The sequence below is a fragment of the Amblyomma mixtum genome, chromosome 1 (assembly GCF_055824585.1).
Source record: "Amblyomma mixtum isolate Tamu chromosome 1, ASM5582458v1, whole genome shotgun sequence".
Taxonomy (NCBI): domain Eukaryota; kingdom Metazoa; phylum Arthropoda; class Arachnida; order Ixodida; family Ixodidae; genus Amblyomma; species Amblyomma mixtum.
Genome location: NC_143012.1, coordinates 163,537,220 through 163,551,645, shown reverse-complemented (window position 1 = coordinate 163,551,645; position 14,426 = coordinate 163,537,220). Strand labels below are relative to the sequence as shown.

Sequence of the window (14,426 nt, the reverse complement as noted above, 5' to 3'; positions counted from 1 at the left end):
GAAACATGGTGCGCGGCGTGCTAAAAGAAGCACGACGACTTCTTCCCAACCTGGGCCGAACTGAACTTTTGACAGCGGTGACGGTGGACAGGGTATATATATATATATATATACCTTTGATGTGGGAACCTCTGTTCACTAATAAGGGAGTAATTACTCACTGACATCCACCCGAGCGCAGCCATACCACACCAAAACTATGCGGCTTTCTCAGAAACTTCGTACTTAAAGAAAAAAAACATTTGACCAACCTCTGTTCACTTAGCCGAAGAATATCACGCGCACGGCCACTCGCATTATGGTAATGCCCTCGGAAGTCGCCATCGCCGCGTAGAACCTGCCCAGAGACTGGTCACAATCCTGATTGAACCATCTGTTCGAGCTACTCACAGGGAAGATGAGGCTGGCACCTTGGAATGGTGCAGGGCTTGTTCGCCCGCGAGGTGTGGTCAGCGCTGCCTTAAAGGTACGTTCGCCATCACGGCCTCATTTTCCATGTCCATAACATGCAGTTAATCAGAGCACCTTTGCATTAACTCAAACGCTGTGAACTCAGGTTGCCCGAGAGGAGCGGCGTTTAGCATCCGCTGTTATTCGCCCACTTCGGCTCGAGTACTATCTGTCTGGAGACCCCCGGTGTCGTTTCGGGAGGAGCACTCATACCGTTTTACCATTCTTCACACAGCGTGCATTATACTACAGCGTGTCGGTTAACTGGTACAGTCGAGAGCCAGCTGACGGAATGACAGCCAAAAGCGGCCGGTGGCTCTACGTAACCACAAGACTGCGAGTCAACGACGATATCAACACCTGCACGCGCCTGCCCCCTGTGTCTCATTCATTTCGAGTGGAACGTCCCTGCGGTGATGACGCTTGAGAAGAAACACTTTCAGAGCTCAAAGCAAGAGAAGTAAACACGATACAAATATGGCGATAGTAGAAAGCTCTCAGAATCGGATCGTAGGGATGATACAATAGGCATCATCCCTACGCTTTAAATCACCTAAGTTCCTTGGTGTAGTTCTTCAGGAGCACCTAAACTGGTCTGCAAATGTTGCAAAAATACAGATATCTCATGAACGATCCGAATCTCTTACGAACTAGAAGAGCTGCTACCACGTTGTCTAAAGGAATATATATATATATATATATATATATATATATATATATATATATATATATATATATATATATATATATATATATATATATATATATATATATATATATATTACAGTTTAGTACACTGCTGTTTGCACTACTATCTTACCTGTTTGCACTACTATCTTAGAGGCTTACCTGGGTTACAGAAAATAGTTTTGCGCCGAATAGAAAATGTTCCACGCTTAGCACACCCCGCCCCTATATTTCAAAATCACCGAGTCCTGACTATCCCAAATACCTTGTATAAAATTTACCAATAGCAATATCTTATCAAATGAAACAGAATAAATCATTGTTCTTAAAGAAGTGTGCCCATAGAAGAGACCAGTATAACTTCCAGCATAAACCTTATAGCAAATATGATTCGTATACGCTTTTTAACACAAAAATTAACATACCAGGTTCCAGAATCCTTGAATCAACATGGTACGGCTATGACAATCCGTAGGGCTATGATAAGTGTCTCAGCGCATGCATACATGTATAAGAAACACAAACGCATGCCTTCTGTGCACACAAGTTCGAGCGTTTATATTTTTTACACGGAGCTAAGTAGGTAACAAACAAAAGTTCACTTATACTTATGTTTTTCTGTTGCACGTGTTTTTTCCAGCATTTTCTGCACTAATGTCATTTTTTCTGAGCTGTGTATCTCTCCTGATATAAATTAGTAGTGTTCACTCTCTTGTTTTCGTCCGTTACTTTTATTGCGGGGGTTACAGGTGAAAAGTTGTCGAAAGCGATACGACTGTAATATATCGTTCCACTGCTGTTCAGTGATGTGTGTGGGGATGGCGGAAAGGGACCGACACAGAGTCAGGAATTTATTGCCTTTATGTCTGCCTGCTGGGTAGTTGTTGCTGCATGAATAAAATGTTTTGTCTTTGAGGTGCAACAAAGTCACGTCCCTCGGCTCGTATACGCCTGCAATGCCTAAAAGCGCGCTTATCTGCACTCTCCTGCCTATCTTTAGCCCGTTAACGCCCCTTGCTCTCTATCGAAGCTGTACGAAGCCACCGGTGGGTTTAGGCCGTTGTTCTGCCATTTCAGGTGAGCTATAGTTCATGGCTGTCGGTTATTAGATAGCATATTTTTACGACCGCTGTGAGCACCGTTCTATTAATGTAATTTCCGGTTTCTGCGTAACGAAATTCTCTGATTGGTTGAGGGAGGTCATCTGGCCTTGTGACATCATCATAACCTGACTTGATGGGCCGTCCTGATTGGTCGAGAGAATTGTCACGTGACTTTTTTACGTCATCACAACCTGCCCACTATGAAAGGTGGCAACCTGGCCATCGGATGGTGAGCAACCTGCCCATCATGGCCGGTGGCTGATGAACACTCAAGATTTAGAAGTTTGGCCACCCCCAAAAATCCCTAAGGACCCCGAAAGTAGGCCCACTGCAGAAAATGAATCAATGTGTAATAATGGGTGGATTAAAGCATTAGTTGGTTGGATTAGTGCAGACCCATATATCCATTCAGCAGAGGGTAGAAGATGATGACTCTTACATTACATTACTGAAGATGATGACTCTTGGTAATATATATATATATATATATATATATATATATATATATATATATATATATATATATATATATATATATATAATGCTGGCGTTACAATCTTATGGCGAGTCATTATCTTCTTGGAAATGTGATGGCCTGTCTGTATTTAAAGCTCTGCCGTTTTCAATAAAAATTTCAGTCATTAGTTCAGCGCCAGTCCAATTGTTTGTGTCTTCTCTGCTGTCCCTGTTTTTTGCGCTGTATATTACTTTCCTTAAGATGAGCCGCCGACTAGCCCATACCAAAAATTTTGATCTTATGACTCACGGATACCGTATAAGGGCAATGGAACCGGTTTCAACCGGAATTTTGGTGGCAAAACCACAAGATCACAGGACACTCCTTCTAGACACCATAGCAGGCAACCTAAATGCTATCGCGAATTCTTGATCTTCAAGAATGTTGTTAAGAAGGCCCGTCTCTGAGCATCCACACGTCGCGCGTGCAGCCAAACTGGAGCAGCGCGGCGTGCTATACGCGCGGCCGGCAGTGAACATCCAGACCAGCCGGCCGGTCATCGTGGGTGGCAAGACGCCCAGCGCTGGCGGCGGCGGCACCGCGCACCTGCTGCGGCCCACCCTGCTGCCCTGGGAGAGGCAGCCGGCGCCCTCTGGCGGAGCTGGCGGCGTGGCCAGCGTGAGGCCCCTGCACGCGGTCGAACTCAAGAACAACCACCGGTCCCCGACTGTCTCCGGCGCCTCCTCTTCCTTCCAGGCGGGCCCCAACAGGCGCCAGGACAAGGTGCGGGGCATCTTCGACCTGTTCGGAGCCACGCGCACCAACATAGCCAAGCACCTCAGGCAGGTTCGTACCGGCCACCCTGCGCAGTCTCTTTAGAAGGGGGGTACTGTTGACGATGTTGGCAATGCCGATGTCGCTTGTACTTCCTGTCGTGCTGTTCCCAAGATGTACCGAATGCCCCTTTTTAAGTTGGGGTTAAAGCGACAACCATCCTTAATCGGAATGTGGATTGCAGAATCTCTATTCATTTTCTTTATGCTTGCACCTTCAATGAGAGAAAATCCTTTGTATATTTCTCAAAATCAAATCCGTAGAAAGTCTATACTCACCATCAGTTAGATGTTTACCTGATGAAATGACCTTCAAAAATTTATAAATCAGCTCCCACGCCTCCTGATGATCTCGGCTGATATATAATAGCCATACCTTTATTACTGCCATTGATATAGGCTAATCATGCAGTAAAGCTGTCCAGGATTTAAAAGATAAAAATAGCTCGATTCCTTCATCCGTTCCTGAATTGCTTCACGACTAATTCCCAGTGTGCTATCTAAACGGTCATGGAATTTTGACTCTTGTCAATAGTTCCCGAGTTTCATCTCCGACTGCGCAGGTAGCATTTGCAGGATACGAAACGCGAAAAAGTAAAAGTTTGAGGATATACCAGAAGCCATGATTAACCTGGAGTCTGCTGTCACGGTAGGTCTTAAAGGCGAGATGTGTGTGCCATACTGGTGGCCCATTCTTTCTTTTTTAAATGGAAATAACTTATATTCGAATGAAACTTGAAACGACCTTGTTCCGTGCAGGCTACCGAGAACGTACGCCGAGACACCGAGGTACCGCTCTCGCGCGTCTCCGAGCTGGCGGACTCGCTGGACGCGCAGGCTCGCAAGCTTCCCGACCTGAGGACCGAGCTGGCCGAGTCCGCGGCCGCCGCCCGAGTGCTGGAGCTGCGCGTCTTCACCGAGGACGCGTACGAGCCACTGAGGGCCGCCGCGTCGCTGGCGTCGCGTGCTGCGGCTGACCTCGAGAAGAGGGTACCGCCCATGCTGCAGAAGATGGCCGAGACGGCCACTGGCCTTCGCGCCGCCCTCGGCGACCTCAGGGGAGCACTGGACAACGCGACGTCGACAGTCGCGCCCAACGACGCCTACTACGTCGCCCTGAGCGAAGAGGACGACTTCTGGAAGCGCTGAGCGATCGCTGCAGCACAGTGACGTTTACCGGATTTCGTGCCGTGGACGAGACTGACAGCTGGACTGGCAACGACTTTCGTTTGCGTCGGCGCCTGCAAAGCGCACGTGTGCGTGTTTGGCCGCTAAGCGATTGAGTGACGGCCTGACTGAGGTACAGTCGTGTTGACCAGAAAACTGGAGTAAGTAGTAAGGGTGAAGCTTTTAGGTTTGGTTTGGTTTGGTTTGGTTTATGGGGTTTAACGTCCCAAAGCGGCTAAGGCTATGAGAGACGCCTTAGTGGAGGGCTCCGGAAATTTCGACCACCTGGGGTTCTTTAACGTGCACTGACATCGCACAGTACACGGGCCTCTAGAATTTCTCCTCCAAAGAAATTCAACCGCCGCGGCCGGGATCGAACCCGCGTCTTTCGGGTCAGCAGCCGAGCACCATAACCACTGAGCCACCGCGGCGGCGGTGAAGCTTTTAGGCTCTCCGCTCAGCCACCGCTACCTGAGGTCCCTCCCCGAATAAGTTAAAGTTAACCCGTCCTGTCTACTGACCCTTTCTCGCAAATGCGTTATTGACTATCGTACCACCACGCCAAGCTTCACACGCACACGTCCAGTAGCCACGCCACGGTGGCTCAGAGGTTGTGGTGCTCGGCTGCTGACCCGAAAGACACGGGTTCGTCCCCGGCCGCGGGGGTTGAATGTCGATGGAGGCGAAATTCTAGAGGACCGTGTACCGTGCGATGTCAGCGCGCGTTATTGAACCCCAGGTGGTCGAAATTTCCGGAGCGTTGCTCAAAGCCTGTGTCGGTTTGGGACGTTAAACCCCAATAAACCAAACCAGATGTCTAACCCCACCGCAAGACGAATGTCTAGATGAGACTATAAGATATTAGGCTGTATCAGCCCGATGTGGCGTCTCCGGGCAGGAAGAAAGTCCTTTGCTGGGATGTGATGCTGGCTATAAGTTGCTTCGACTCTCTTAGGTCAGTAAGCGCAACCCCGCTGCACAGTCCCTCCCGACATCAAAAGACATTGCGTAATCACCAAGATCACATGTTTGTGCCTTTGCAATGGCTTTGTTGACTTCAAATGCCGAATGCTTTCCGAGCTTCGAACGGTCGAGATAGCCTCTATAGAAGGAGGCCGTGCTGCTGACCTCAAGAAAGCGCCGAGCCATGCAATAAGTTATGGTGCGGTTCTCTGCATGACCAAGCCGACTACTTCTGAGTCCTTGGAGCACATACATAGGCAAACGAGTGTGAAGAGCGAAAAACGTTGGTTCTTCGTACTAGCTGGCTTCCCTCGACCGGTACTTCGCGCAGGCGCGAGACTTCAAAGTCGGGAGTCGCTATACACCCTTTTGTGGCCTCTGAGGTACGCAGAAGACTGGAAACCTGGCCCGCATGACGTGCGGTTCAGTGCCGTCACTAGCACGCAACCTTACGTCTGCATACCGCCAGTCCAGTACTACATAACTCCATTCAAGTTCATCGTTATATTGTCATTTCTTTCTACCTTTAGTGTTGGCTTAGGCGCGACCGCTTTCTCACTGTCTCTTGAGCTGGACAGGCACAGTGCGCAAGCAAAGCGAATAGAATGTTCTATCGGGGACAAAAGTTGTATACTCCACGCGGCAGTAGCCGGAGCAACAGAAAAACTGCTTTGCAACGCCATCTATAGGCTGCATCTGGGATCGAGACAGCCACTGCGTGACCTTTATTATCAGCAGGCATGTCGCTTGGCTCGTTTCAATATTTCATGTTTTAGGTCGCCAAAATGCTTCAGTTTTCTGTTGCTTCGGCTCCCGCCGCGTAGAGTACACCACTTTTGTCCCCGCTAGTACATCAAGGCTAAAAACCACCGTGCCTCCCCGGCACTCTGTTTTCTATGCACGTGCTTCAGTGGAGGCAGCCAACCCCAAGAGCTGTGGAGAATGCGTTGTGTGCCGCTTGGCGACTGTACTCGTTGTGTGCTGTAACCGTGTGTATGATATCTGAATGGTTGTTCGAGAATAAAAATGGTTTGAGCTTCAATAAAACCAGAAGAATTCATTTTCAAACGGCATCATGAATGCAGTTTTAAAGGATCTTGTCTCTTGGTGGAATGGTGCAGATTCATCACTTTCTGTACATTTTATCTGTAGAACTTGCCATAGCATTAACATCGTCTGATAAACATGATGCTCCTCAGAATGGGGATGGTAAAAAAACGCCAGGAGAGGTTCTACCAATATTCATAGACGCGTGCAGTGGAGGTGTGGGAGCAAGGTTGGCAATGGCCACCCTAGATACCATGGAGAAGAGGGGGCGCAGACATTGTACCACATTGTTTCCTTTTGTGGAGAGATTTGAACACGCCTATGTAAATGTACAGCTAACTTTACTCACAATCAGCCAGAACTGCTCATTTATTTATTTACTCAAAATACTACGTTACAGGGCTTGAGGTAACTGAGTAAGGGGCAAAAATGGTAGAATTACCAAAGTAATAAATACAGAAATAGAACGCAAAATTTAGTTCAAGAAAATAAAAAAAAACAAAAGGTGATTAAAAGGCAAAATTCACAGGCAAAAAATAACAACAATGCAAGGTACATATTGGACGATCCGGAGTAGTCGGTATGAATGCAAAGATAAATGGAAAAATACGGGACTAACGAAAAAACAGTTGTCATTATACAAACGGTAGCAATTGTAAAGAGCACGAAAAGCAATTCTGTCAGCGATTTGTTTCTATCTTTCCCAGCACTAGAGAGTGCATGTCTAGTTAAATTCAGCAATAGCACTTTCAAACAGGAATTCCGAGACGTACAGGTTAGGGAAATGAACGCGCCACAGCACACTGCTCTGTACCCGCAAGAGTTCTCGCATAAAAAAGAAAGATACCTACCCCTTCTAAGGTTCTCCGGCATTTTAGAGTGTCCGTGCAGAATTAAGTGTCCTTCGTCAGTAGACCTCAAGACCAACTAATAGCAAATTAAAGTCGACAAACGATATAGACGGAAGATCGCCTTCATCACGCTCGACGGACACCTGGCTGTAACGGTTGTCCCTTTCAGGCTGTGCTCAGCAGCAGAAATGTCCAAGTATGTGTTGACGCGGTGCTGGCAGGCCTCAAATGGCAGTTATCTCGTTTACCGGCATAATAGCGTAGGCGTCACTGAGCACTCTGTAGATCACCTTAAGCTGCTTGCAACAGTACTTGAGGTAATCAGCGCTTACCTTGAAGCCATACATGTGCCACTTAACTAAAGGAACGCTCTTTTTGTCGGTGATACCGTTAGCAAGGAAGAAATGCGCTAGGCATTAAACGACTATCATCATGAATTTCTTGCAGCCTGCCAATAAGAATGCCACTCTTGCGTTAGGTTGCGTGTTAATACGGAGGCGTAACTTACAACACCACGCAAAAGCGAAAACAACTATAACGTTTCCACAACAAAGCCACGTACGCGGGGCGTCACTGTTGTTTGGGGACGCACACACGTGCAACCGAGAAACTACACCGCTGTAGGGACTTTGATGTCCTCTGTAACCTCAGTGCTGCAGGCTCAATAGGACGGCGGTGTTGCGCAATGAAACTCCACAGCCCAAAGCATACAGCCCTGTCTATGCACATTGGTGTGTGGCCCGAACCTGCTTTTGCACAAATGATTGGCACCAAAGCACCACCTAGCTCACAGACTAGAGTACTTGTGGTTTGGTTTGGTTCATGGGGTTTAACGTCCTACAGCGACTCAGGCTGTGAGGGACGCCGTAGTGAAGGGCTCCGGAAATTTCGACCACCTGGGGTTCTTTAGCGTGCACTGATATCGCACAGTACACGGGCCTCTAGAATTTCGTATTCATCGAAATTCAGCCGCCGTGGCCGGGATCGAACCCGCGTTGCACCAAAGCACGTTGGCTTAACTTCCAGAATGGGAACGAAGGCTTGTACTACAAGGACAGTAACGTAGACGCCTACGCAAAGCGCTTCTACATAAAAACAGCCTCACAAACGGGTCGCGATGAAGGACCAAAGGCGGAGGAAGAAACGAAGAAGCCTGTGTTCTATCGCACAAAAGGCACAAAGCAAGGAAAAGCAGAAATTTGCTCACTAATACCATAACGTGCATAGATGCAGTGTTTTCCTGCGATTAAACTAATAACACCGTCCTCCATTTACATCATTCCAGCTCTCACTCTTGAGCGTTGCGTTTGTCTATAGTTCGGGAGCTGCTTCCTTCTTATCATCACCGCGCACCAACGGCACATATGCGAGCTCTTGAGCATTCCGCAAAACACATGCTGCAATCAGTGGCGGTGGTGGTGGTGGTGGTGAAAACATTTATTACGAATGAGCAGGAGGTATGTTTGGATCAGCCTGTAAGGGACCGATCCTTACAAACACTAGGTGGAGGTCCCTAGTATGGGACCCCAGTGGCGGTTGCCGCCGCCCGGGCGCGCCCGACTAAGGCTTGTTGGGCCTGTAAGTCGTGGCAGCCGAGCAGGGTCGCCTCCCTGTCCTCCCGGGTTGGGTTGGGGATGGGGGGAATAGCGGGGTTGGAGGGGCAGGCCCACACCATGTGATAAGTGTCAGAAGACACTGCACTACAGTGTGGGCAGCTGCCGCTAAAGGAGGGGTCAAAATGTTTTAGCGCTGCCGGGCACGGCAATGTATTGGTGAGAAGGCGGAGAAGGAGCCGCTCATCCGCCTTCTTCAGGCCTTTACATGGGCTAGGGTAAAGGCGATGACAATTTTGATAATATGTTGTAATATCTTTGAATGTATAGACCGGATTAAAATCGGGTTCCTGATCGGATGGGGAGGAGAAAACAGCCCGGTGAGAGAGCGCTCGGGCGGCTGCGTCTGCCGCCTCGTTTCCTGCCAACCCCTGATGAGCAGGGGCCCATATGAGGTAACGGTGAGCGGGGTCCGTATCCCGTATGCAATTTTGGTATATTCGATAGGCTAGGAAGGGAGTGCAGCCTTGTTCGACGTTCCGACAGGCCCCTCGCGAGTCGGTGATTATGTATTTTGAATTGGAATGTGAGGCCGCGAGAGCAATCGCGACCTCTTCTGCTTCTGTTGCACTGCGGGCTCTGAAAGTTAGGCCGTTAACTGTGTTGCTGTTGTAAACTACCGCGGCCGTGTACCATCCCCCGTGGTGAGGGCCGGAGGCGTCCACGTAGTATACACCTGTTTTGTTGCCATAATATCGGGCTAGCGCTTCCGCTCGTGCCAGGCGCCGACCATTATGGTCGTCATGTGACATTTTTGCTGGAAGAGGCCGCACTTGGAGGGCACGTCTCCACAGTTCCGGGATGCGAAACCTGTCTTCCATTGGAGGGGTGTGTTGGATATGGAGTCGAGCAAGAAGGCGGCGACCCGACTCCGTTAGCGACAAGCGCGTGTACTGGTTTGCAAGGTGCGCCTCCCGGAGCTCCCGGAAAGTATTCACCACCCCAAGAGCCATAAGCCGGCTGTTTGAAGTAGTGATGGGGAGGTCAAGGGCACGTTTAACAATTTTGCGAAGGATGACCTCAAGGGCGTCCTCCTCTTGTTTCCGTAGGTGGAGATAAGGAGTCGAATAGAGAATTCGACTAGTTACGAAGGCGTTTGCCAGCCGCAAGGCATCCTTACTTTGTAACCCTCCGCGTTTGTTGGAAACCCGGTGGACCATGCGGCACACCTGGTCCCCCACCTTACGGAGTTTGGCCAATGTAGTGTCTGGCCGCCTGTGTTTGTGGATGTAGAGTCCGAGTACCCGTATCTCATCACTTTCGCGTATGGGACCACTCTCAAGAGAGAGAGATATTTTAGTTGTGCACTTCTGTGAGGGGCGGAGGTGCACAAATTTGAGGGGAACATTGAAGACCGCAGCGGCGGGCGTAGCGGCCTACTATCGTCGCCGCTGTTTGCAGGCTGGTTTCAATGTCCCCTGTGCTGCCCTGCGTGGCCCACAGAGTGATGTCATCGGCGTACAGGGCATGCTGCACGCCGGCGACACCACCCAGCTGGGCCGGCAGGTGCATCATGGCCAGATTGAAGAGCAACGGGGAAAGTACCGCGCCTTGAGGGGTTCCCCGCGTGCCGAGTAGGTAAGGACCATGGTCTCTATCTTGAATTCGAATGTAGGATTGACGATCCATTAAAAATTGGCTTATGTATCGGAATGTGTTGAGGCCACAGTCGGTGTGACTTAGGTTAGTGAGTATGATCTCATGTGTTACATTGTAAAATGCCCCTTCAAGATCCAAGGCGAGTACTACCCGGTCATGATGGGGGCATTCGCGGGGGTCAAGGACTTCCCGATTGAGTTGCAGGAGGACATCCAGTGCGGATCTGTGTAGGCGGAATCCGAACATGGTGCTCGCAAAGTCTTGTTTGTTTTCAAGATATGTAGATAACCGATCCCGCACCATCGTCTCCATTAGTTTGCCCACACATGAGGTGAGAGAGATGGGGCGGAGGTTATCTGTGTCAATTGGTTTGCCAGCTTTAGGAATAAAAGTGACCAAAGCCGTTTTCCATTCTATTGACAGGGGGGTGACCCCGCGCCAAATCGCATTGACGTATTCCAGGAGGGATTGGTATGCCAAGTCGGGCAGGTTCGTCAAAAGCTTGACGGTGACCTTATCCCGTCTTGGCGCAGTGCCCCGTTTCATTTTGGCGAGAGCCGCCCGCAGATCATGGAGCTGGAAAGGTTGATCCAGCTCCGTGTTCTCTCTGCCTGCATAATAGTACGCAGATCCACGGGGGTCTTGGGCTGTACACAGATACTGGTCCCGAAGTTTCTGTGCCAGTTGAGTCGTGTTGCCAGGAAAAGCGTGCTGGGCTCGCTGCAAATGTTTTTGTGTTTCGGTTCGTGTTTGGGTTGGGTCGATTAGGGCTAGAAAGAGACGCCACGTGTTTCGGCTGGACATTTGTCGCGCGGCCGTGTTGCATCTATCTACCCAGCTGGAGTCGGCGAGTTGGGCCGCGTACTCTGCCGCTTTCTAGGTAAGCTCGGCAATTCGAGCTTTAAGCTTCCTATTGTGTTTCTGGCGTCGCCAACGGCGTACGAGGCTGCGACGTGCTTCCCAGAGGTGTAGAAGGTGGTTATCCACGTCCGTGACCGCCTCTGAGAGCTGGATGTGTTTTTCATGCGAGGAAAGGTGTGCCAGCAGCTGTTGGGACCATGCTGTGTAGCCTTGCGCGGAAATGGGTGTATTATCAAGTGAGTTCACTCGCTATAGATGCGGGCCTGACCACAGTCGGTATGATAAAAAATTGTCAATAAATTGGTTTTTGAGGAAAGGAAATGGCGCAGTATATGTATCGCATATCTCGCCGGACACCTGAACCGCGCCGTAAGGGAAGGGAGGAAGGTAGGAATGAAAGAATAAAGAGAGAAAGAGGGGCCGTAGTGGAGGTCTCCGGAATAATTTCGACCACCTGGGCATCTCTAGCGTTCACTAACATCGCACAGCACACGGGCGCCTCTTGCGTTTCGCCCCCATCGAAACGCGGCCGCCGCGGTCGGGTTCGAACCCGGGTACTCCGGCTCGGTAGACGAGCGCCTTACCACTGAGCCACCGTGGCGGGTAGGTATGACAACCCTAACCCTAATGACGTATGCCCCGACTTTCTGGCCAGCTTTGAAAGCAGTCGTTGCTCAAACCGGACGTCATCACCCGGAACCCAGCCGAAGTAGTTTAAAACGTGTACGCGTAATGCGCTAGACTCAACGAGAGATCAGTCGCATGCGTGCTCTTTATAGCGTCACAGATCGCTGTCACCTCGACCACAGAGTGCGCACAAGACGCCAGCGCACTAGCCGACGTGGCGCGCCGGGTTGCCTGTGCCGCCTCCCTGCGTCTTTAGCCCAGCAGAGAAGTACGACCGCCGCCATCGGGACGTTCACTTCTCTGCGGGATCCCTCGTCCTCTTGTGACGTCCTTCTCGCCGCATCGGGCACACCTTTTTGGAAATAATTGCGTAGACACAAGACATTACATGAAAGGGGGACACACACACAGGCGCAAACTTCAAATGGATTTTTTTGTGATCAGCAGAAATATATATGCTTTCACAATAAGGATAAGACATCACAAATAGAAACTTTGAAATGCCACACGTGCCGAAAAACAAATCCGACTGTCATATCAGCTCCCAATACAATAATTTCAATTCTTTATCTAGTAAAGCTGATGGTGGCGCGCTCGCGCACCTAGGGCCACACCTAAGAATTTCCCTCGCCTCAACAACCTCTCGAGTCAGCTGATTCCTGTGCGAGTATACTTCCTCAGTGCCGGGTCTCTCAATCGTAATGGAACAAAAAGCCCGGCGAGTCAGTGCAGCAACACACCCGAATTGTTAAGATTCCCTCAGTTCCTTTTTATCCTATGGGTCAAGAACCAACCACAGACCTCAGGCAAATCACAAAGCTTCCACAAACTTTTAGCAGTCAGGCGTTTAAAAGGCCACAGATCAGAAGAAATAGCTCAGGGCAGCTCCGCACAAGTCAATTAAAATCAAGCAATCACAGTTATTCCGCAAAGTATTCTTCCATATTTTCATCATGACCTCCAAAAAACAAGTCAGCAACTATATACTGCTTGAGTGGTTTGCTTGGTTTATGCATACAGTCATTGAATTTTATAAAAGCAGCAGAACTTCCGCTTCATATAACTATATACTGCTTGAGTGGTTTGCTTGGTTTATGCATGCAGTCATTGAATTTTATAAAAGCAGCAGAACTTCCGCTTCATGATCACTTCTAAATTGTGGGGTCTAACGTCCCGAAGCGACACACTAACTTTGAGGAACGCCGTAGTGAAAGTCTCCGGGTTAATTTGCACTACCAGGGTTTTTTTTTAAGATATGCTGACTTCGCACAGCACACGAGCGTTTCTGTATTTCTACTCTATCGACGTACGGCCGCCGCGGCCGGCATCGAATAACCCATAACCTGCAACCTTGGGATCAGCAGCCGAACGCCAATGCCACACAGCCATCGCGACGGATTTTATCATTACTTCTTGATAATGAATACTGCAGATTTCATTCCGCAATTGTAAGGTAACCAAAGCCTTTTTAACGCGAGTGTCACAGATGGCAATCACAGCAAGGAGACTAGGAGCACTCAAGTGACCAGAAGAGAGAGTCCTTGGCAAGAACAAAACCCGGCCAGAATGCAATCGAGCACAGACTTCAATCAATGTCTAGGGAAAAAATCTGCGCTTCCGTTTAAACAAAGCTGGATGCTTCGAAGCTTTGTCACGCTGCCAGAACATGTGATGACAGGATTTTACTAGGGTATTTCTTGACCGCATTCGTAAAGAAAAGTGCAAAAGGGGAGCACTAATGTTGTTGTCACTCCGTCTACGTCCTTGTCCTTGGGGTGCCACAGAACTATGAATTCGTAAAGAAAGCAGCTCTTAAGCGAGAGCAACCTAGCTGTACCCACTTAACGGAAGCTCAGGCGGATGCCAACGCCCTGTTTAATACATTCAACGCTACTCTTTGGTCAGTAAAACACTTGCTGACACTGTTTTGTGATTTGCAAACCAAAGGAGCGATGCGCTAGCCGACGACTGAATTGGGCGCGTTAGCAGCTTAGCCACAGTAAGGCTGATGCTTTCTCCGCACAAGAGAAATGGAAGGCGTACTTTTGAGGAAAACGAGGTTCGCATCTCAGCGCAGCGCTGTTATTAAAAGGTAGCGCTGTTATTAAAAGGTATCGCGGGGAAACTCCCAACAGCAGCGTGAAGAACCAACCAGCGTGGAGCAAAGA

The 14,426-nt window shown here is 49.3% G+C and overlaps 1 protein-coding gene across 1 annotated transcript in view; it reads left to right on the top strand.

The window, feature by feature from the left end:
- LOC149369618 (uncharacterized) overlaps positions 1-4,878 on the top strand; it is a 28,195-nt gene extending 23,317 nt beyond the window's left edge. Inside the window, exons 5-6 of the mRNA XM_089576021.1 lie at positions 3,188-3,543; positions 4,290-4,878. Coding sequence (XP_089432147.1) covers positions 3,188-3,543; positions 4,290-4,679 — 746 coding nt within the window. The 3' untranslated portion in view covers positions 4,680-4,878. The remainder of the gene's footprint in view (positions 1-3,187; positions 3,544-4,289) is intronic.
- Positions 4,879-14,426: the final 9,548 nt, after the last annotated feature.